The 24,598-nt window shown below is 42.0% G+C and overlaps 1 protein-coding gene across 2 annotated transcripts; it reads right to left on the reverse strand.

Moving 5' to 3' along the window:
- Positions 1 to 959: 959 nt before the first annotated feature.
- Positions 960 to 23,207, reverse strand: LOC141051999 (cytochrome P450 2G1-like). 2 transcript variants are annotated; one of them, XM_073549163.1, is made up of 9 exons: positions 23,062 to 23,207; positions 14,973 to 15,135; positions 14,283 to 14,432; positions 12,213 to 12,373; positions 8,006 to 8,182; positions 5,369 to 5,510; positions 4,125 to 4,312; positions 3,912 to 4,053; positions 960 to 1,267 (listed from the first exon to the last, which is right to left on the reverse strand). In XM_073549163.1, the coding sequence occupies exons 1-9, from the start codon at positions 23,119 to 23,121 to the stop codon at positions 1,065 to 1,067; spliced, it is 1,386 nt and encodes a 461-aa protein (XP_073405264.1). In that variant the 5' UTR covers positions 23,122 to 23,207; the 3' UTR covers positions 960 to 1,064. The 2 variants fall into 2 exon arrangements, with proteins under 2 accessions (XP_073405264.1, XP_073405263.1); XM_073549162.1 differs by having other exon boundaries at positions 22,948 to 23,207.
- Positions 23,208 to 24,598: the final 1,391 nt, after the last annotated feature.

Below are 24,598 nucleotides of genomic sequence, written 5' to 3' on the forward strand. Positions count from 1 at the left end.
TGAGCCCCCCGGGGGACCCGCAGATGGCGCTTCCCTCCACCGACGCACAGGACCCTGCCTGTTCTTCCACGCCGGCACGAGAGAGGGGCAGGTACGTCTTCAGTACACGGGTCCCTGTCAGGACAGGAAACCCAACTGAAGCGAGTGAGAGGTACCGCCCTTTTATCTTCAGTAGGGTTCCTGTCCTGACTGGGCGGATCCCCTCTCTCATGTGTGCCGTCATGGGAGACGGGAAAACTTTTATACAGCAGACTAGGAGTTGGTGGGAGATTGCGAGTCTGGAAACTTATTTTCTGTGGGTATTTTCAATAAGTGCTGGGCTCAGCAGCATAAAGTTTGTAATTTTGCAGGACTGAATAGCAGCATCAGATCAGGAGCTGAAGTAGAGTTGGAGGTGAGCTTTGATCTAACCGCTCTATAAAAAATGAATAGCCTTTGGATAGGAGTCTGTGATATCTGCAGTCAACTCCTCAACCTGGAATTTAGCTCATGCAGTTGTTTAGCTAGACTGGTGATTTCTTTGGCAATGACCTGTAAATAATGTAGTAGAAAGTTGCATAGCAGGGGAACAATAGCAGATGGCCAAAGCAAGTTAATTGCAAACTTGCTTATTTACGTGCTGCAACAACTACACCAAATTCATAACATGAGAATACTCCTTTAAGCCTCATGCCTCATTTGCAAAGGAATTAAAAAATAGATTTTCAGTCTATAGTGTAAAGATGTCAGAGAGAAATATGTTTTTTTCTATATAGTTTGGGATGGTGGATTCATTTTGACTTAGCACCCACTCGAATCTAGGCCTCAGACTACAGTAGTTTAGAAAACAGTCATTCTGATGCTAATTCAGCCCTCTCATTCTGCCTCACAATCAGGGAGGTTATCCTGTGACCCTACATGTCCGTTATCAAAGTAAAAAGTATGTATCAATATCAGACACTTGAAAAATAATACCGTAGTTATTTTAGGGTTTTTATTGTGATTAAAATAAAAAAGGAGATAATAGAAATTTTCAAAGTCAAAAAGTGAGATATTAATGTGACATACAAATTCTAACCTAAATTTTAGGACATTTCTGTGGTATCTTGTATGGGGATAAATCTCATTTGAAAGGTTGGAGCCATTTTTCCAAAGCCGCTATATTCAGGGGAGAGGTCGATGTCTTCTGGAGGGATGTCAGATCGTATGTCAAATTTCTGAAGGATTGATGTCAGATACAGGAAGAGCTCAGTGCGTGCCAAGCCTTCCCCCGGACAAGATCTCTTTCCTGACAAAAAAAGACGACCGCAGTTTTATGGCAGTGAAAATACAGTAGTAGATAACCTGGGAGGTTCTGGTGCTTATCACACAACCAACCTGTGCTAAGATGACTTGGTGCCCATCTACTTTCCGGGATTTTTGGATTATGTGTCCGTCCATACACATGCGTGTAGGGCAAATGGAGAGAGAGTTCACTGCTATACAAGTTCTCACCACTTTCTCAAAACTTGCTTTTGTCAAGGGGTCCCAAAGTATTCATACAGCTCCTCAAAACTGAACTTGCAAAATTAAGGAATAGTCGAGGAAATAATGTCAATAGACATGTGAATGGTATCGAAATAATAAAAAAAAATAGGATAAAAATTTTCAATACATCTCAATTTATTCAGTATTGATTGTGAGCACCAGAAATCCCAGCACTTACAGACTCGGCTGCTAACAATGAGGTTATTAATGGTTGTCTGTAGTCATGAGCAAGTGTGCTTGGATAAGGTGTTATTAGGTCTGTTTGTTAGGCAATCCCTGCATGTGTTATGGCTATTGAACAGCTGCGAGACATGCAACCACGGCAACTTGAGAATAATATTCAAGTACACCAAAGATGCTCTATTAGCACACAAGCATGCTCGGAAAACATTTTAACCAAGCATGTTCGGTTATCACTAGTTGTTTGAGGAATGTTCTGCAACACTGAATGCACATAGGCAAAACATCAAGAGCCACTGCTGGCAGCTGCCTTTGCAATCGCCGATCAATGACATCCCAGATATGCTCAGTGGGAATAGGCAACATCATGAAAAGGCTTTCACACTGATTCTATGCCCAGGATTATGATGTGGGGGTTGTAAAATGCTTGACACCTCTAGATTTCATTCCAGGTAACAGCTTGGCATTACATTGATTTGGTGGTGGAGCCAGTGTTACAGCCTTTTTTCCAAAATGTCCTGGAGATGTTTTTTAACATAACACCAAGCCACATGTTGCTGATGCTACTGTGAGCAGCCTGTGTGCCTAAACGTGCTATTAAAGCCTGCAGTGTCTCCAGACTTGTCTCCCATCGAGCACATCATTTGTCAGCAATTGCAAAGGAGCTGCCAGCAGCTGATCTTGATGATTTCCTCAAGTGCATTCAGCACAGCAGAACACTCCTTAGATGATCATTAATAGCCTCATTGTTAGCAGCCGAGGCTGTAAGTACGGGGATTTCTGTATGTGTCTCTCAAACTCCATACTGAATAAATCAAGAGGTTTTGAATTTTTTTTCCAAATTTCAATGTAACATGTCTTTTGATCAAGTGATTTCAAGAATTTCACAACTTTTCCTTCTTGGTGTTGCAATTTCAATGTTGAGGTGTGTATGTCCTAAAAGGGCAAATAGAGGTATTGAAGTACAGTGGCCCAAAATAGACTGTCTACTGTCCAGCACAGAGAATCATTGCACTAGTGATTGGCAGTCCAGCTCTTTTTGGTGATAGATCATTGACTTTGCTCACCATAAGGAGCTAGCTCTCCTGATCCTAAATGGATCCCTATTAGATGTGTTCACCATAGATGAATTATGTAGATGACCATCACGTGTAATACCCAAATACCCCAGCTTACATCAATTTGACCCCCTCTGCAATCCCTTGAAGATCCTACAGAACACTTCAGAAACATTTCTGATCAAGCTCTTTGCTTGAAATTCTGATGTTTGCAATTAGACCTATTTCTCCAGGACCACTATGTGACTCAAGTGCATGATGTACAGTATAATGGGTCAGGGCTTAGCCCTGTTGTTTTGTAGTGTTGGGGTCCTATGTTCATTTGTGACCAAAACCAACGTCTGCAATGATTTTTTTTTTTTTTTTTTTTTTTTTTTTAATTCCTTTAGGTTCTCTGGTTTCTTCTCACATACAGATAAGTGAATAGGATATTGTAAAATTAGTGTTCATCTCTGAGATTGGATCTGAATGTCCATATTTGTACTGAGCAATTATGAAACTTTCCGCAAAGCAACCCTTTCCCCTAAACTTGATCTAGATAGGAAGTTTTGGTGATGAAACATGTCATCAGTATGCTGAGTTAGCAGTTTATTTGGGAGGGTAACAGGCATTTAGGGAACATAAAGGGGTTTTATATACTATTGCAATATAGGTGTTTCTTTTCTTACGCTACTGAAGATGCTAAGCTCAGGAGAAAAATGGAAAGGTCTACTTTGAGGTTCCCTTGTTTAAAAACGTTGCTTGGTGGAATCTGACTCATTTTGGACATTTATTGCAAAACCGCATTTTATGTCATTGATATTGGATCTACTGTATCTCGATAACAGGGCCCCGTTACAAGCTAGTGAAAATGAAGAGATGGCCGAACAGGACTTCATTATAAATGAATGGATAAAACGATGCATGCACAGCCACCTATCCATCCTGGCAGCAGGTAAATGAGCTCCATTTTCAAAATAGATGTGTGACCCAGAAGTGCAACCCACATTTATCGCAGATTGAAGGCATATGCTGCTGATTCACCAGAAATGTGCAAGATGTGAACAAACCCTTTATTTGGTACATAAAAAAAGTTGTATATTTTGTAACTGGTTTTATAAATTTGGTGCTCAAGTTGTCTTTACACCCCTTCTAACTTATGGAATGCATAAGGTCAAGGTCACTCACCTGCAGAGAAAGCCATGAAGCCTTCACATTTCTTGAATGACCCATTTTGGTCGAGGAAATGTTCTGGATAGAACTCTTGGGGTCTTTTGAACACCGTTGGGTCATAAAGGACGGAATGTAAAACTGGAAAGATGACCATACCCTGGAGATTGAGAAACAAGGTCAAGTACCACCAACAAATGTTAAGCAGTATTAATATGAGTCTTTTACTACCTTGGGTAGAGTATATCCTCTGAAAATTGTGTTTTCTGTCACAGCATGGGGGACACCAAGAGGAAAAAAGTCAATGAATCGCATAAATTCATGGATGACGGCTTCAGTGTAGGGCATTTTGACTCGATCTTCCATGCAGGGGCGTCGTGCTCTGCCAACCACATTCTCAATCTCAGCTTGAACCTTTTCTAAGGACAATCGGAAGGAAAATTATGGAAGCTACTGCCTTCATCAATGAATCTGTATAAATATGCATTGTGTAGGTGATGCCTGGAGTCGGAAGAGTTCGCCATCTCATTTTTACTAAGAAGCTGACCCCAGGAATAAAGTCTCTGACCTTTAAAGAACACCAGGCATCCAACTAAAATAGATATTTGAGGTGAAGCATAGTGACAGCAGTCATGTCACACAATTGCTCTTATTGAATGAGTACCTTCCCTCAGGTGATAAGTAGGGGATGTGACACCTGGAACCCCATGATCAGCTGTTCTGGTGACAGTGGACACCAGAAAAACTCAGTCGCAAACTGCTCATTTCAGCTTTGTCAACAGCAGCAAAATATTTGCCCATTATGTGAGTCAATAGGGGAGATCTGGAGTAATCAAGTCACAGCCACTACATAGTTGACAGAGCTGTGCTCTGCAGTTCCACAACTCAACACCCCTGGATGCTGGTGGCACTGCAACAGCTGATCGGCGAAGGTGCCGTGTGTTACACACCCAACAATCAGATATTGATGATAGGCCATCAATGTATATGTCCCGGATGACCGATAGCCTAAAGGGGTTGACCCGTCTTCTGAATCCTCAGAGTGTGTCCTCAGAGTGTGCACATTGCGTGCGGTCAGGATACTCAGGCGTCGGCGGTGAGAACGGGTGGTCATGTGACCGCAAGAATTTGATTTGTATACCTGGAAATGTGGCCGGAAATCTGAAAATCTCATACTTGTGGACATGTGTCTGCCCACTAGTGCCGCCAACACCACAGATTCCCAATAGTGTGGGTTCAATAGTGTGCAGTGACACAGAGTGACCACAGACTTTTAGCAAAAGATTGGGAAACCCCTTTATTAGCATTTTAGGGATTTTTTTTAAAGGTTAAGTTTTTGTAACAAGACAGATTCATTACCAGAGTGTGACCTTTATACCAAAGTCATTTAGGTTTTGTGCTGTTCTTCATGGAAAGAACAAAAATACTTCTACACCTCACAATAAAAATCAATTGCATTACACCATATTTCTTACTTTTAATATGTGGATGCTTCAATAGGATGAGAAGTCCGTATCCCAGTGTGCTGCTAGTGGATTCCTGCCCAGCAAAAAATATATCCAGAGCTGAGGAAAGCAAATTCGGCAAGTTGAATTCTGAATGAGGGTTCTTGCTTTCCTGGGAAAAAAAAAAAAAAAAATCTTTTTTTTTTTTTTTTTTTTTGTATATGAATATGACCTCGTGGACAGGCTATGTGCACACAGAGGTTTTATGAAGTGGTCAAAAATGACTAGCCTTCTAGTGGAAAACACTCCAGGAGGAATTTCTCCTTTCTTAGGACTTGTTCACAAGTTGCATTTTTTAGCGGTGGTTTTTTTTCCCCATCTCGTTTTCCAAAGGTAAGAATGCTGCACTTCACAGTACCAGCAAAAGTGAAGATTTCTGAAACCTCACGCACACGCTGCTTAATTTTTCCTTGTGGATTTGAACCATCAAAGCTTTTTACAGCAGCATCAGGTTGATTCTTTTAGTGTTTTTGCAGCTTTTTTTTTTTAGCAACTGCAATGAATGAGTAAAACAAGCAACTAAAAACGCTTAAAAAATGTACTAAAAATACTCATATTTTACACAACATTTTTTCTGCCAACACTGTGTTTTTGGTGGAGAAAAATCTGATATTAATACTTAACGTGTGCACATACCCAAAAGGCCCCTTTACATTTAGCGATGCACCAGCGATCCGACCACGATATGACCCGGTCAGGATCGCTGGTGCATCGCTAAATGGTCGCTAGTGAGCTGCCAAACAGGCAGATCTCACAGTGACGTAGCGACGCAGCAGCGGTCGTTACTTACCTTTCACATGCAGCGATGCTGACGTCCGCCCGTGTCCACACGTCGCTCGTCGGAGCCAGCAGGAAGCGCCTGACGAGAAATGGGGCTGCGCGATCAGCAACAGACAGGGGGGGAGCCGGTCGGAGGCAAGTATCACACAGCGATATCGCTAGCAATATCACTGCTGTGTCACAAAATCGGTGACGCTTAAGAGATATTACTATGTGTAAAACCCCCTTTAGGTTACGTTCCCACAATGAGTTTTTGATGTTGTAGATTTTTTGCAGCATTTTTCATCTATTATGTAAATTAGGTTAATCTAGTTTTTTTGCATGCATTTTTAATTGCATTCTTTTTCTGCTGTTTTTTTTTTTTTTTTTTAATCTTTTTGGTATTGGTATAAAGCGGCTTTATTTTTGATATTTCCTAGTACTTGACTTTTAACAAAATTTTCTTGATACAATCTTTTCATTTACATTAATTTCCCCCCCTGGAGATTTTTTTTTGTATCTAATGCAATTCTATGGGGAAAATCTGCATATAAAAACCGGACATTGACATGTTGTGGATTTCAAAAAACACACTAGAAATCTCATCCACATTGCTGGAAATTTAAGACGTTGCATTTTTATTTGAGCAACGAAAATACCCAGCTTAAAAAAAAAAAAAAAATAGAAAAAAAAAAAAAAATCACTAAAAACCTCATAGTGGGATCTAAACCTAAGGCCAGGATCACACTACTGTGTGATCCAATAAACTCGCAAGAGTCTCTCTTATTAACACCCGGCACTGCCGTCAGCACTCAGGACCGGAGCTGCGGCTGCGTAGAAATACATGCAGCCGCATCTCTGGTCCTGAGTGCCTGGCGGTAGCACCGGGTGTTGATGCGAAAGACTGTTTCGAGTTTCTAGCATCACACACGGCAGTGGCATCCCGGCCCTAGAGTTTTTTTTTTTTTTTTTAGGAGTTTTCCATTTCCTGAACTGTTTTTTTTGCAGGCTTCTGATTGGTCAGTGCCTAGTTGTGAGCATTATTTTTGCCAGGAGCAGCTTCAAAGCAGTGACATGAATATTTTCCCCCCCCACTAGGTATTTTTAAAATGCTGAAATGGAAAAAATAAACGCTAAAAAACTGAACATTTGAACAGTAAGGGTGTGTGCACACGCTGCGGAATCCGCTGCGGATTAATCCGCAGGGATTTTGCAAAAACCGCAGATAATCCGCAGGTCCAAAGACCTGCGGATTATCTGCGGTTTTGCCCTGCGGATTCACTATCTCCACAATGGTGGAGATAGGAACCCGCAGCGGTTTCCGCAGAAAGAATTGACATGCAATTCTTTCTGCGGATTCAAAACCGCAGCAAATCCGCGTGGTTTTTTCCGCAGCGTCGGCACAGCGTTTTTTTTTTTTCCCATTCAAATGAATGGTACTGTACACCGCAGCTAAAACTGCTGCGTGTCCGCAGCGGCCAAAACCGCTGCGGAAACGCAGCGGAATCCGCAGCGTGTGCACACAGCCTTAGGTGGTTTTACAATAAAATAAGAATATTTCAAAATGCTTTTTCAAGCGCACCAGATAAAAAAAATCCTCAAAAATCTGTGTGCACATATCGTTAGAGATACACTGTGAAGTCGTATGTCTGACTACAAGGTGGACATAAACTGCTGTCTGTTACCAAGGGCAACCAGCACAATTTTTGAAAAACAGCTTTGGATATGAATGGACAGAAGAGAACAAAATAACAGAAATCGACCAAAAACAGTAAAGTTATTCACTGCTTTTATGTAGTTTTCTGAATTATTAGTAGTGCAGTAGAATAAATGTGACCAAATTCTAACCTGTTGCATCTTTATTAGGAAAGCGTCAACATAATCTCTGGGGGAAGAAGGGTCCAGGGTGGCCTCATGCTCCCGCACTATGGCTTCCGCATAGTCCAACTGGGCTTGGTAGTTCTCTGTCAGTTTATGATGGGGCCCAGGGAAATAGTATAGAATTGATGGAATAAAATTGTACAACTGTAAAAAAAGAAAATATTTAAATTACATAAAACATATGGAACAAATCTGCCAAACTACATAGCCCCCATCTCTCCATTGGGACCTAACCTATTGGGATAATATATGGCTATTTGAGATGCGTTACTTAGCCTGAAGAGATTACACCAGAAATGTCGCTACTTGTGATGTCACATTTTATTTGACATGGATGACTAAGATTTAATGTGATTAAAAGACACCACCTATATGAGAGGGTCACCCCTTATTCATGAAAGTCCAATTCAAAGGGAAACCGTCACATCGGATAACGCTTTAAGTCTACTGATATAGGGCCTGATTCATCAAGGCTTTTATGGTAGAACTCTGCCATAAAAGTGTCACGCTGTATTTGTACGCGAGATAGAGAAATGGGTCCTTCACTGTCCCTTGGGCTGGGGCCCTAACTATCCTTGTTTCCAAAGTTACCTCTGAAGGTGAGGAGGTAAGGGCCTCATGCCTTACTGCTCACCTGATATTTCTTAAGCGGTCCCCTTTCTTTCCCCAGTAGACCTGGGACAGAATTGCTAGTGTATCAACATATAAGGAAGACAGGGTCATTAACATCTTCAGCACCAAAGAAAACAAAATCCATTTAATATGGGGCATGAAATACAAAGGCTAAATGAATGATCTGCGATTCCCAATACATAATGACTTTCTAACACCAGATCTTCCAGGAGGATGTCACACACTCGTGACAGCAAGGCTAAGTGAAAATTTTTCAATATTTGCTGTTCTCACACCATTTTAGCCATTTTTGTGGACAGAATGAGATGGGGCATTGGGACCGTAGCTTGTTAAATTCATGATAAGCGGCGGCATTTGCTATCCCACAAATCTTACCCCAGCAGGGAGTTCAGTGGAATTGGAGTCAAGGAGCACACCGAGGTGCACGTCACTTGCCCAACACTTCTGTGTGAACAACACCAGTCTTGAAGAATCATGGCGATACAGTTAGACTATGTTTCCACAATGAGTTTTTGATGAGGTTTTTATGCTGCATATTTAAAAAAAAAAAAATGCAAGTAACCTAGTTTACCTAAAATACCTCAGCAAAAGCTTATCGTGGGAACGTAGTCTTAATCGACAGGTTAAAAAGAGTTAGAAAGATGCCCGGCTGCTGTACTGAAAATATGGAGTCCAGGAGAAAATTAACATTATTTCTCCCGTGCCATGTTTATTTTTTTAGGCAGTTTTTACATGCAGATTACACCCAGAAGATACTGGGTGCACAGAGCTGGAAAAAGACTTCATGGAGTTCTGGGCTGGAAGGAGAACAATAGGGAAAGAATCAAAGAAGGCGTCACTTGATGGAACTGTATTGGGGGTCTGCAACGTGCCTGGTATCTATAATTGTACGATCCCTGAATAGTGATGATATTAATATTTGCAAAATTGTTGTTATTCTGTAACAACACAGTGATTTCACAGAAAATTATGGTCACTAAAAATGCTGGTGCGTTCTTTTCTCAGGCAGTAGTGACTACCCACATGTTCTCACTTGGCTGCTTTGGTCAACTCCAAGGTATTAGCGGCATGTGTGAGTCCTTGGAGGTGAGCAACTTTGCGAGCAAAAGAAATTTAAAGGAATTTTCCAAGACTTTTTAGTGACTAGTGACTGCAAAAGTATCAAGGAAAATAGGTTATTGACAAAACCTCCTGAGGAATACTGTATGAATTTGGGGGTCAGGAAGACTAAGGGTCTGGTTGTGTTAATTGGCAGCGAGTGGACAAGTGATTATGCGTTCTTTGTGTAATAGTATTATTTAATGAATCAACATTAGTATTTTTCATGGCGCAAATGTGTAGGTGACACATTGGTGTGGGGGGGCCCAGGTTCAAACTTTTGTCTTGGGGCCCTTAAGGCCACAGGTTTTAATAATAATATGATGTGCCATTAGAGGGGTTGTCCAGTCTGAAGCTACGAGTCTGCAGTCACTGACTTCAGGCTTGCGAATCTTTACAAGTGTCCTATGAAAATTCTCCGATGGCAACGCAGGTTGTGGTCAGTCATGTGACTGTAATTATATGATTTACATACTTCTGCCCACATTCCGATTAGACTTAATCCAGCCTCGCTCTACACACTTGCATTGAGTGAGGTCGGATACAGTCTAGTCTGCACGTGATTGCACCTATGCAAATCACATGGTTAAGGTCACACACCTGCCGCCGGCACCAGAGAATCCTCACTCTGTGAGGGTTCACAAGTCTGCACTCATACATTGACTGCAGATTTGTAGCTTAAGTAAGGACAAGCCCTTTAATTTACTTATGTGAATATATGTAAAACAAGTGGATAAGCCTACAGAATTAAAGAGGCTGTCAGTAGGTTACCATATGTTGGATTTAGCCAGTAAATAAATAATAGGCTTTATGCAAATCTTGCAAAAGACCATACTAAAGGTCTAGTATACCTTGCCTAGCCACGGAAGTTGGCATCCTAGATACACAAGTGGCGCCCCTGCTCAATTCGGGGCTGGCCCCGGTGTGCCCTATAAGTCCCTATTATAGAAAATTACAGTAAGTCATGCACCGAATCTGCATATAGGTGTAATAACTAATATACAAATTGCAAACAATGACCAGAAAAAAAAAAATCTTTTGATGGCAAAAAAGTCAATCGACTTGAGATATACATCCGACAGTGTATGTGGACACAATCTATGTCATTGGTGATCTCTTTATATTGGTGTACCAACAGTACCAATCATTTGGTGGAACAAGATTACAAGTCCACTTTATAGCCACTGACTTGATGTGATCTGACTTTGCAGAGCGGACAAGAGAAGCTGAGTAACTGTAAGACAACACCGCCGTCTGCTGGATAAAACTGAAAGTAAAAAAAAAAAGAATTGTCTTAGCAGGAACCAAGAAGGAAGTACATGGTCCCCAGGGGAAGTTTTAAAAAGGACGACACCAGGTCAGGTGACACCTGTGTCATAGTTACTAGATATAAAAGGCCTTGCAAGGCTGAGAAGAGGAGGTTGATATCAGAACCTGCACAAGGGCAGGTTGTATGCCTGTGAGGTGGGCTTACAGCCACCATCGGCACTGGAGAGCCCGAGAGCGGTCAGAAGCCAGAGAAGGTCTGAGTTGTGAGGAAAATACGTGCCCTGCTCCAGTGTAAGGCTGTGACCAGATCCAAACCAGGCCCCAGGGACATTGCAGACAAATTACTGGGATATCAAAGACATATCTCTTGTAATGTACTAACCAATATAGCTTTATGCATATAATTGCCTGTATATGATACTGTGAATATTGTTCTTGTGCAATTTATTGGTGATAATAATCTTTCCCACATTTAACCCTGTTAAGTCAATAAAGTAAAAGTAGGTTGTTAATCCCACCCATTGTATCCGCTGTTACATTCTGATCACCTGTATTACATCTTGATGTACGATATACCTAAAATAAATGTTCAATTATTAAAAAAAAAAATTGAAAGAGAAATTTATTAAGTGCATTTCACATTATGGTCAAACGATGGCAGTCACGTACTGAACTTCAGAGGAACTAAATAACAACTGTGTCTGTAGTTCATCAGCTAGGAACTCAGAAGAAAACAGATGAACATATAAGGGCTGCAGATGGAAGAAACATTACCGTCCCCCCTTGTGGTATACGCAGCATTGTATCACCCAATTGTCCAAATGTTATATCGAACAATAGACATTTACTAAAATTCATTATACACACTGCACGGCAGGCGGGGGAGGAGGACTCAAACAGTATACCGAGTGCCTAAAGCTGAAGGCAACGGTCCCATGATGAGTGTTTGGTGAGTTTTTGATGTTGCAGATTTTCTGCACCCATGAAGTAAAACAGGTTACTTGCATTTTTTCAAAAATACGCAAAGTAAAAAAAAACTCACCAAAAACTAATCGTGGGAACGTAGCCTACATGTCATCTCCATTATCCCCAGAGTAGTGGTAATGCACCTGTGACTCCTTGTTTTTGTGATCGGCAAGTTTTCTAGCCAAGAGAACCCCTAAAGAATTATCACCTGAACCCAAATGTTGTCCACCCTTCTGAGATTCTCAGCGACAAGGTCCAGCAGCGTCTGCAGCTTCGGATCTGTGTACTCAAATCTCCTCCCGAAGATGACGGAACAGATGACATTTGAGATGGAGCGACGGATGAAGAAGGCCGGGCTGAAGAGAGAACCTTCAATAGAGAAGTAACATCATCTACATTATTAACGACAGGAGGTGAGGATAGTAGAAAAGTGATGGTTCCCTTAAAAGGGGGTTCCTGTTTGTAATACTCCAGTCCCCAGGCTACTTTTAAAAAACAATCAAACTTTGCTTTACTCACCCTCCCTGGGTCCAGCGCCAAGCATCCAGCTCTACAGTGTCTGCTATTGACTTCAGCCAATCAGAGGGATCGCAGGCTCTGATTGGCTTGTTCTATTCACTCGCGCAGAGTCACTGAGTTCACTGATTGGCTGCAGCGCTAATATGACAAGGACAGCATGCAGCCAATCAGTGAATTCCAGACTAGATGGCATAAGCCCCTCAGAGCCGCTGATCTGAATGATTAGCTACAGCACTGTCCATGTAACGTTATCACTGTAAACAATAGCAGACGCCGGGAGCAGAGGAAGATACTAAGGTCGGGATCACACATGCGAGGAATACGGCCGAGTCTCACATGTTAATACCCTGCACTCAGGAGCGGAGTGTGCGGCCGCATAGCAATACAAGGAACCGCACGCTCCTCTCCTCAGTGCCTGGTATTAACATGCGAAACTCGGCCGTATGCCTCGCATGTGTGATCCTGGCCTAAGTGTCGGACCTGGAGAGGGTGAGTGAAGCGCAGCCTTTTTTGTTTTAAAAACAAACTGCGCCTGGGGATGTGGGTTTTCAGAAAGAGTAATTAATGATTGTGGAAAGCCCTACCACCAGAGGCAGTAATGACAGATACTAGATCCGCAGTTTAAAAAGGGCTGCATGCTTTTCTCATAACAAATGGCATTGTGGGGTATAAATAATTCTGTGATAAAGAATGAATAACTAGTGAGAAAAGGTCCATCAAGTTCAGCCTATGCAACGTTCACACTTATGGTATTTTATATCAGTATATATAAGCCAAAAAGAACCTCTCCAAATACTGAATGTGTGAACATGGTATAAGATTTTTTTCACCCAACTATGATTTTGAAGACTGTGGCAAAAATTTATGTGGGGATTATATGTGTTTTTGATACGTATCCACTGCGGAAGTCCATTAAAAACGCATGTGCACTCTTCACCTGAAGGACAAATAAGATCCAGCACTAATTAAATACAGCTACAGTTCTGATTCAGACTTCCACGAAAAATCTATGCATGAAATGGCCGCTGGTCTCCAGATCTGAACTCAACAACTTCATAAGCACACATGAGGTTGCTGAGTTTAGGGCAGGAGACCCATGGTCAGTCTGTGCAGATCGCTTTTCAAGGACGTCTGAATGAGCCCTTAGAATGATGGGATGCATTGTGCCCCCTGTACTGTTTGGTGGAGGAGGGAAAATACTATAGGCTTGTTATTCAGGATCAGACACATTCATTCCAGTGAAGGGAAAAAGGGAAATCTTAATGCTTCAGAACAAGACATTGTAGACAAGTGTAGCTTTCAGCTTTGTGGGAACAATTTGAGGAGGGCCCATTTCTGTTCCCCATGATTGTGCCCAGTGCACAAGGTCCATAAAGACATGGTTTGAGGAATTTGGTTTAGAAGACCACCAACGGCCGCCCAAAGCCTGGACCTCACCGCCATCAAACAGCTTTGGGATGAACTAGAGTGGAGATTTTGAGCCCGACCTCTCCTCCAACATCAGTGTCTGACCTCACAAATGCACTTCTGGATAAAGGTACAAAACTTTACACAGACACCTCTAAAATCTTGTAAAAAATCTTCCCAGGAGAGCAGAACCTGTTATATTTGCAATGGGGCCTACTCCATATTAGTGTCCATGAATGTAGAATGGGAGGTCAGAAAATATCCTTTAGGTGAAATGTGATTGCATAAAATATGCTTTGGGCAATGTTGAGCATGAGATGGAGAGAAGGAGAGATAGATAGATAGAACTAACCATTTGTTTCTTGGAATATGTCTAGCAGATGTTGGATCTCCTCTTGAATCCATTCCTCGTGGCTTCGTCTACCCACTCCAAAATCACGCAGGGTGCTTAGCGAGAACCTCCTCAGTTCCTTCCATCGTTCCCCATTACTGAATGCAATGCCTGATCAATTACATAAACCATTTCTGTAAAAAGGAGTGCTTTGTTTTCTGGATAGTCAGATAATTAATTGGATTTTACTGTAATATCATCGTTACACACTTTGTAACATTCAAGTAGCTAAAATCAAGACATTTCTGCCCACCTTAAGAACTACTAGGAACAGCCACTTTTGCAATCCAGTTTGTAGCTCTGTTTCAGCAATATTATGAGTAATGGTAAATTTGTAGGTAACATGGTTTTCCCAAGGTCTTTTTCATGAAAGGTTTGGACCGTGTGTGCTATGAAAATAATAAATGCCACATACTCGGCTGCCAGTTCTCTGGCTCAGTGGCCACAACAACGGACAACGCCTCACCACTTTGGATGACTGCAGCAGTCATGAGCCAACAACTTCTGAAAAGAAAGAGGTCACCGGACGGGGAGCAGGTCAGCAAGAGTTATGGGTGGCAGGTGAGTAGGCACTGTTTGTTATTTTCATGGCACACTTGGGCAGTTCATGGTTTTAGCATTCTTAAATGATTGTCTTCAGCAGTGACTGACCGTATCCCTTGCTGGTTAGATCCACTATTGGGAACTCTGCTCGTCCACTGAACTTGTCACCATTGTCCACAAGGGCTTCCTTCACAGCCTGGAACCCACAAAGCACCACAGCAGGTTTTGGGCCCATGTAGAGGGTGTAGACGGGTCCATACTTCTTACTAAGCTTAAAGATAGCAGAAGGTAATTATACAAGTCATAGTAGTTTCCAAAACATGTCTTTATATTTTCCGAGTAGTGCCAGTTTGCCTAGTAGCTCAACCATGCCATCAACCACGCTTAACCATCAGGAACATACCACAATCCTCCTTTCCCGCAAGCAAAAAGCCAGGAGGCAGAGGAGGGGGTGCGCTCCTGCAAAAAGAAGATGAGACAAACACTTTAAAAGGATCAAGTTAATTAACCTTCTCCTGGCATAGTCATCCATGGTAACTAACAAGGTTCCCCTAACATAAGGATTAGCCTGGCTGTTTCTTGGGACCCTACTGTTGCCAACGCTGATAATAGCTTTTCTATCCATCTAGCTATTAGAGGTTAAAACATGAGACTCCAAATTTTTTTACTCTAAATTCTCTAATGGGTATTTTAAAAAAAAAAAAAAAAAAAAAAAAAAAAAGATATTCAAAAATTTCAAAACTAGCAACCTTCTTAAATTACTGAGTATTTTGCACTATTTTCTCATGGATTGCTTCCTTGTATTTTGCAGGATGGGATATCATGTACTAATTTGACAATGATATATTTACCGTAATTGCTGGGTGATATCTTCCTACAGAAAGATTATTTATATATTTTGTGTTGTTAGATTATTTTTAGACCTCTTGATACAGAACTGGCTATTTTTAGACCATCATGACTTAAGTTATCTATGAGAAACTTTGCCCGAGTCCATATGTTATACATTAATGTCATTATTAGCATAATAACTGCATGTCATAGATATAGGGCAGGAGATTATTAGTACAGTCTGCTTTTCTTAAAGCACCGGTCCAGAGGAATTTTTTCACCACTGGAGTGGTGCATTAACTCCTTAACGACCAGGGGTATTTCAGTTTTTGCCTTTTCGTTTTTTGCTCCTCTTCTTCCCAGAGCAATAACTGTTTTATTTTTTTGGTCAATATGGCCATGTGAGGGTTGTTTTTTGCGGCATAAGTTGTACTTTTGAACAACACCATTGGTTTTAACATATCGTCTACTGGAAAATTCCACAGGTTTTTTTTTTTAACCATGTTCACTAAATGCTAAAACTGACCTGCCATTATGATTCCCCAGATCATTATGAGTTCACAGACACCAAACATGTCTAGGTTTTTCTTTTATTTAAGTGGTGAAAAAAAATTCCAAAGTTTGTTAAAAAAAATTGCGCCATTTTCTGAGACCCGTAGCATCTCCATTTTTCGTGATCTGGGGTTGGGTGATGGCTTATTTTTTGCATGCCGAGCAGACTTTTTTTTAATACAATTTTGGTGTAGATAGGCTCTTTTGATCACCCGTTATTGCATTTTAATGCTGTTTTGCAGTGACCAAAAAAACCTTAATTCTGGGGTTTTGAGTTTTTTTTCTCGTTACGCCGTTTAGCGATTGGGTTAATTCTTTTTTATCATAATAAAATCAGGCGCTTCTGAATGCGGTGATACAAAATATGTGTATATTTGATTTTTTATTGCTTTACTTTGAATGGTGCGAAAGGGGGGTGATTTGAACTTTTATATATTTTTTATTTTAATATTTTTCTAAACATTAATTTTTTTACTTTTGGCATGCTTCAATAGTTTTCATGGGAGTCTAGAAGCTTCACTACTTCGATAGCCTCTGCTACACACAGGTGATGATCAGATCACCTGTGTGTAGCGGAAATGCTCACCTGCTAAAAGCGCCGATCAAAGGGCAGCGCTCATAGCAATTTGTCATTGACAACTCTAGAGGACTGCTTCAGACCTCTGGTTGTCATGCCAACCCATCGATGAACAGCGATCATGTGAGACCGGGTCACCGATGGGCGGGATTTATGATGTGCTTCCGGTAAGCACATGTTAATTGCAGCTGTCAGAGATTGAAATCAGCATATAACTAGTTAACAGCCGTGGGTGTTGCAAGCACATGTCAGTTGTATAGACCAGCTGACATGTGCCCTGCAAGGGGGAATCCAACTTGGACGTACTATTACACACAACGTTGGAAAGGGGTTAAGGGTAAGTCCTCTGCCACTGGTCATATACTCACCATCCAGCATCTCCAATGTTTTTTGGCACCTGTCCGGTCCAGCGCCATCTTGTGAGCACAGCTTCTGAGTGTCCGGAACCCAGTAGCCATGTCACCTCTCAATGCAAGTCCATGAGAACCAGAATGAGGCTCTCATAGCTAGGGATGGGTGGACACGTGCATGTTTGGCTCAGTCGTGTTCGGCCAATCTTTATAAAAAAATTTTTGGTTTGGGTACCACATCGGTACCCCAACTTGATGCTGAGCCGTATTCAAGTGATTGGGAGGCCCGAACAGCAGGTGGTTCCCACACTGATCTTACTTAGGTCACCGCCAGTGTCAGTTGCTGGTCATCATGGTTCCCAAGCTATCACACAGAGAATAGCATGTAAGCCAGCAGCTGTGACCAATGATGACAAGGTAAGCACTGGTCAGGCGCCGACTGATGACTAAGGCCGGGATCACACACAGCGAGTTATGGCCGAGTCTCGCAGGTTAAAACCAAGCTCTGGCGCCGGCACTCCGGAGCGGAGCGTGCAGCCGCACAGCAATACATGGAGCTGCACGCTCTGCTCCGGAGTGCGGGCGCCAGAGCTTGGTTTTAACCTGCGAGACTCGGCCGTATCTTGCTGTAGCGTTACTCCGGCCTAATACTGTCATCAGCATTGCCTGCTCTTACTGCTATCCACGGGTGCCGGAGACAAAGAAGATGGACGAGGATTACTTCTTGGGATCATTTTATCAATAGATGGGTAAACGAGGGCTTGTGTGGTGGTAGTGTTAATTCACTTTTTTTGTGTTTGTGATTATTTATTTTTACTACTGGGTTAATAATTTAGGTGTCTGACTGACCACAAAAACATTTACCCTGATTGCCATTGCACCAGGGGCAATCCAGAAGACCTGAGGCTAAGTGCCAGAATTGGTGCATCAAATATGATACACCATTTCTGGGGTGGCTGCAGATTGATATTTATAGGCTGGGAATGGCCCTATAACCATGGGCATTCTCAGCCTATGAATATAAGCCCACAGCTGTCTGCTTTCCTTTAGCTGGTTATTATAAAAAAGGGAGGACTCCATGCCTTTTTCTTTTTTTTTCTTTATTTATTACTAATAAATAAACTAATGAAAAGAACCAATAGACAATTGAAACAAAACGATGTGGGGTGCCCCTTATTTTTAATAACCAGCTAAAGCAAAGCAGAAAGCTAGGGGCTGATATTGATAGGCTGGGAAGTTCCTTGAATATTGGTTCCTTCCCATACTAATAAAACCAACCTTCAGCCACCCCAGAAATGATGCATCCATTAAATTATTCTGGTGCTCTTCCCGATCGCCCTGGCAATCAGGGTTGTGGGATTGTGGTGTTGATGTCAGCTGTGTAATGTCCGCTGACATCAAGCCCATGAGTTAGCAATGAAGAGTTGTCTATCAGACACCCCAATACTAACCAGGTAAGTAAAAAGAGAGGAAAACACAGCGAAGAAAAATCTTTATTTGACAAAAAAAGCAACTCTAACAATTTCCCTCTTTGCCCCTGCACTGGTGCATCTAATAGAAGAGCCAATTCTTAGGCACCTGAAGGCTGGTCTTATTAGGCTGGGAAGGGGACAATATCCATGGACCTTCCCTCCCTATTAATATCAGCCCCCACTTGTCATCTTTGCCTTACCACGAATCCTCTTTATCTGTGAATGCGAACAGTAACGCGGAGTTCCATGAAATGTCAGTGTCCAGAATGGACCCTGCACTTCACAGTTTACTACTCATAGGCTTACATTCATTAGTGACCTTTGGCTTCCTCCCTGAAACACTGGAGCAGCGTGCAGATCACAAACTGCAGGAGAGAGACCACAGCGGCGGGGGAAATAGATGAAAATGTCAGAAAGCGAGTATAAGGCAGGGGGCAGGGGACTTGAATGTTAAGCGGTTAAATTAAAAAAAAAATGCTGGAGTGGTGCTTTAAGTAGTAGATTTCTATAAAATTGGTTTCTCAAGGAACATTAGAAGCTTGTACAGAAGAACATACAAACTTCATGCAGATGCTGCTCTTGGTTAGTTTTGAACCCATGACCCTAAAGCTGTAAGACAAAGCTTTTATTCTGAAATGACTCTATGGCCGGAGTCACACTTGCGAGTGCAATGCGAGAAACTTGTGTGAGTCTCTCGCCTCAATACCCGGCACTCGTGAATGGAGTGTGCGCATGCATGTCTTTCAATGCAGCTGAACACTCTGGTCCGAAACGAAGGCCAGGTATTGAGGCAAGAGACTCGCACAAGTTTCTCGCATTGCACTTGCAAGTGTGACCCTGGACCAAGAGATCATGCACACTGATATAGCACTCATCCCTATGAAATACTATGGGGCTGGGCACATGTTCGATTTTTTCCACTGACCGAGTGGGCTGTGGTAAAAATCAGAGACATAACTGATTTCAATCAGAGTTTAGGATCAAAATTGGTATTGCAAGTTTATGGATCCATGGGGGGGGGAAAAAAAGAAAAAAAAAAAAAAAAAAAAAAAAAAAAAAAATCGGACCGCACTCGGATGACATCTGAACGCAGTCAAATTTTCCCATACCGCCAGAATGGAGAAGTCTTTTTTTTCTCTCCAGCTATGAAAAAAACTGATGCCACTCTAACAATGTCTGATCAGAATAACTGGATTATTTTTCATGGATGTGGAGAAAACGGGTGTGTGACCCTACTCTAATGGGATGAAAAGAGGAAGATATTGTGCAAAACCCAGAAAGATTTCATCTCCACAATTCCTTTTATATCACCAATTAACAATGTCATTAAGAAGATCCCATGCTCACAGGCCACTTCTTTGAGTCATGGCGGAGAGCTTTGGTAACTCGTGCATTGGTAGAATTATGTTACACAGATGGTCAATTATATAAGATGGTTGTGACAAGAAAGAAACTCATCACCTTAGCCTGGCGTCACTACCGTATATCATGGCTGAATGCTATGCGACAAAACATTCAGGATTCAGAGTTCAGGAGAACAAGGGTCACTTCAATTCTAGTCAAATAAAGCAATGGCCAGTACTCGAGAGCAGGACTCGGATGTCTTGTTCAGTCCCATAGATTTTGTATGGACTGGCGATGTGTGTGAATGACGGCCGTTCCAAGGACTATGGTTATTTTACAAAAAAGAATTATGATATTAGGGAAACCATGATACATTTGTGTTCACACTGACTTTTTGGAACCAAATTTCCACGTTTTTGCAGATGACTTTGGAGACTTTCTGCTCCAAAACCTCAGTGTGAATGGACCCCAAGTAATTTTTCTACAGTAATTTAGGGTAAAATGAGCACTGCAGACGCTCCAACACTTCAAAAGTTCAGATGCGAGCGGGCAGTCATGTGATTATGCATGCGATTTGTAGACTTGCAGTCACGTGTCAAATATACGCACTCGACTTCTCTCAACAAAAGAGAGTTGAGAGCACATAGATGCCACTCGTCAGCATAAGACCGAAAGTAAGCAAATTGCATACGCGTGGTCGCGTTACTACCCGCTTGCATGGGGAATACCAGGGAATCATGACAGCGTGCACAATGCCGTGATCCTGCAGTCACATAGTGTCATAGTATATAGATAAGGGGGGAATTTGTCCAACTTCTATTTCCGTACCACTAAACACCTTACACAGGGGGTCCTTGGGAGTGTGTGGGATTGTATTACTGCTGTGGACACCTTCGGTATGTGTTCTTCCACAATTTGTGCAGCATCGGACCCCTTTAACCAGATGGATTTGCAAAAAAATAAACTCTATTTTACTGTCATTAGAACTTATGTACAAAGGGTAGCAGGAATAATACTTGACTCTCTCTTCTGCGCAACACAGAGGCACATTCTTTGTGGTTTTGGACGGTGGCACATTACTTGTGGGAATCATTATAGATGCATAACAGGTCACGTTGGAGGCCTCCATCTTCCCAGTACAGGGTCTATGTGTTTCGATGTGAATAAACTAACTACTCTGGTCAGGTTCTGAAAATCAACCGTGAATCCGTGATCATTCATTAATTTCCTCTTTAACTACTGGTGGATATCATAAAAACCTGTACCACTCTATATAAATTGTAAGCTAGCACGGATTTCTTTTGAGTGTTTTCTTCATGTGTTTCATTTGGAAATTGTTATATTTTAAATAAAACTATATTTCTAGGGGATTTTTACATTATCTCCCTATTACTCCTCCTCAACTATGGGTGGGTTCTACAGTTAACCCTGTTACCCCTGATTAACAGGGACTGCACTCTACAGTAGGATAAAACATGCAATAAAAGAATTTGCACACACTAAAACAACAAGGGTCTTTGGATGGATGTAAAGGCATGGTCTTCTCCATCTTTACATATATACGTGTATCTGCTCAAGGCTATGGTCACACTATCAGTATTTCACATCAGTAAGCCAAAGCCCGGAGTGGGCCAAACATGCAGAATTGGTGCACTTGTTTCTATTACACATTGTCCTCTGATTGTTCCTCACCTGGTTTTGGCTTACAAATGCTGAGAAAAAAAATACTGACCAAATACTGATAGTGTGGCCGTAGCCTTCAGGCCGGGGTCACACTAGAGAGGAATACGGACGAGTGAGAGGAGCTAAAAGCACGCATTACACACGGACCAATGATTCTCTATGGGGCAGCTCCCATCAGCCGTATATTTCTCGGCTGTATTCTATGGTCCGTGCCACTCGCAGCATGTTGCGATTGTCAGCGTACTACGCCAATGCAAGTCTATAGGTGCGCAAAAAACATACATTACACACGGACCAGATGTGTGACCTGCGAGAAATACGCACCCAGTGCCCTTTAGAAAAGCCGGCAATTCAGTGCGCGATACAGTAAACTCACACTGACAGGTTTTATAACACAAACGAAATATATTATATATATATATATATATATATACACACACACACACACGTCATTGAGACACATATATATATATTTCACAGAGTTCTTCATAGCAGAATAGCTGCTAATTCAATTGCCGGCTTTTGTGAAATCATTCCCCAACCCGACATGAAATGACACATGGTTACATACAGTAAACCATTTGATTTCATGTTTTGTATGTCTTTCATTAGTAATTAGATGAGGGTTGATATGTAAAATTTGGGAGGTGTAGGTGTTAAATTAAGGGGTTAATTCGTTGTAAAAAAAATGTGTGGGCTCCCGCATTGATAAATTACCGGGGGAATGATTTCACAAAAGCCGGCAATTGAATTAGCGGCTATTCTGCTATGAAGAACTCTGTGAAATATATGTGTCTCAATGACATGTATATATATATATATTTTCTATATCTATTCTTTGGTTTGTGTTATAAACCCTGTCATAGGGCTCCATTATATGTCCATTTTGCAAGCCGGCGAGAAAATCTCAGCACGATGCTTACATGCGCAAAATACGCGACCACACCTTGCTTACGGATGACATACGGAGCACTGTTTAGGGGTCATTCATCCGTATTACGCCTCTAAACTACGGACCGTATTTTGCGGCGGTTAGTGTGACCCCGGCTTCAGGCTCATTCACACGTCAGTGTTTGGTCAGTATTTTGCATCAGTGTTTGTATGCCAAAGCCAGGAATGGAACTTACCGAGAAAAAAAATATAATTGAAAGACTGATGTCTGTTCTTTGTTTTGGAGACATTCCTGGTTTTGACATAGAAATACTGATGAAATACTAATCAAAAATACTGATGTGTGAAAGAGACCTTATACAAACAGCCGCTGGCGGACTCACCTCCAGTATGGGTTTATGTATCTCCCTGCTCTTGAGCTGCAGTAAGTTTCCTAAGATTGGTAGAGGTCTGGGACCCGGGGGAAGGTTTCCTGACTTCCCAAATAACTTTTTTACCATAAAAAGCAGGAGCAGAGCTAGAAGAATAGAAGAAAAGAGTCCGGGGGAGCACTCCATGTCAGAGAGCTGCTGCAAAGCCGAGTGCCAGGCAGTGTGAGGCGCAGCTGTGCACTCAGGATGTATATACAACCAATGAGCAGAACATAAAGAATCTGCAGGGTTCAAAAGAGCATTTCCTCCAAGTTGTCACTCCCTCTGTTAACGCAGAACTTCCTAGTTCTGCAGACACATAATACCTGATAATTACTGAGTACACGTTGCTGCTCATGCTGGACATTTTCTCATTGTTTCCTCACAAGTATCGTATCATCATTATATTCCTCAGTAGGGCCTCTCCTGAGTATAACCATACAATATCAGCCTACAGGATATTATGAAAAGTTAAGTTTTATTTAAAACATTAAAATTAAAACTTTAACAGAGCAACAATAATCCCAATAGAGATCTTACATCAAGTGTCAGAATATAATTAGTCGCAAAAACGCTTTCTCCATCAGTTTATAGATGGAAAGATGGCTGTTGCCTTCATTGGTTCCCGACTAAAGAAGCCAGGACTAAAGTAACAAAAGTGAAAAATGAGGATGATTGACCTCATGGAGATCAACATCCAACACTGCGGACAAAAGTGTCCTAGTGCAAGTAAAGTGAATGAAAACATGTGGATCTCACCCAGGTCGTATGCGGGTTGACCTCTGGGTCACGTCCATAGGGGTAGAAGCAGCCCTCACTCGGCCCTGTCATGCCCCCTGCATTTGCTCCTGCGCTAACAAGGGCACTATCCAAGTAGGGCTAATTTCCCAGAAACAATTCTCTCTCGACGCCTCATGCTCCAGTCCCAGAGCCGGCGGCAGTGTTGGGTATTCATGCAAGAGACTCGCACGAGCCCTTAGCCTCACTCTTCCCACTTGCCCTGGTGCGGTGGCAAGTGGGGTGATAGTGATAGTTGGGGGCATTGATGTCACCTTTGTATCAGACACCCCCATTACTAACCCTATAGTCATATTGTATAAAACACACACACACAGAAAAAAGTCCTTTAATTGAAAGAAATACACTGAGCAGAACTCAGTGTGCAGAACATAGCAGCAGGATAATTTCACTACTGTGCTCCGAACACTGCAGTGACAGCAGTGGTGAGAGCACACCAGCCTGACATTGTACTAATACCAAGCTACAGGGTTGTTCTCACTGCCAGAAGATGTCACAGTCACAGCAATGCTCTCAACGCTCAGAGTAGGACGGCGGCGATAACTTCTTCCAATATTTAAGAAACTCCATACCCTGGCATTTCTGGCACAATGCTAGGCTGCCTGGAATGTGATCTTCTTCCGACCACTAAACTTTGTGTAAGCACTGACAGGAGGAAATTGTAGCTCAGCAGTGGGCTGCACACACAACTGTGAACTGGACAATCCAGGGTGCGAGCCTAGTTCACAGCTGAGACAGCCACAGTCAGACATGTTTGCGATGTGTAAGTGTCATGCTCAGTTTAACCCCTTAGCGATAGAGCCAGTTTGCAGCTTAATGACCAGGC

The sequence above is a fragment of the Dendrobates tinctorius genome, unplaced genomic scaffold (assembly GCF_039654945.1).
Source record: "Dendrobates tinctorius isolate UK_male_01 unplaced genomic scaffold, ASM3965494v1 ptg000158l, whole genome shotgun sequence".
NCBI lineage: Eukaryota > Metazoa > Chordata > Amphibia > Anura > Dendrobatidae > Dendrobates > Dendrobates tinctorius.

What these genes read in the sequence shown, in the direction of transcription:
- LOC141051999 (XM_073549162.1), bottom strand. Translation starts at nt 23,121, where the DNA reads ATGGAGTGCTCCCCCGGACTCTTTTCTTCTATTCTTCTAGCTCTGCTC. An exon ending in TACATAAACCCATACTGGAG is followed by an intron (nt 15,136 to 22,947) that starts GTGAGTCCGCCA and finishes GCTATCTTTAAG; the next exon opens with CTTAGTAAGAAGTATGGACC. An exon ending in GAAGCATCCACATATTAAAA is followed by an intron (nt 4,313 to 5,368) that starts GTAAGAAATATG and finishes GATTGTCCTTAG; the next exon opens with AAAAGGTTCAAGCTGAGATT.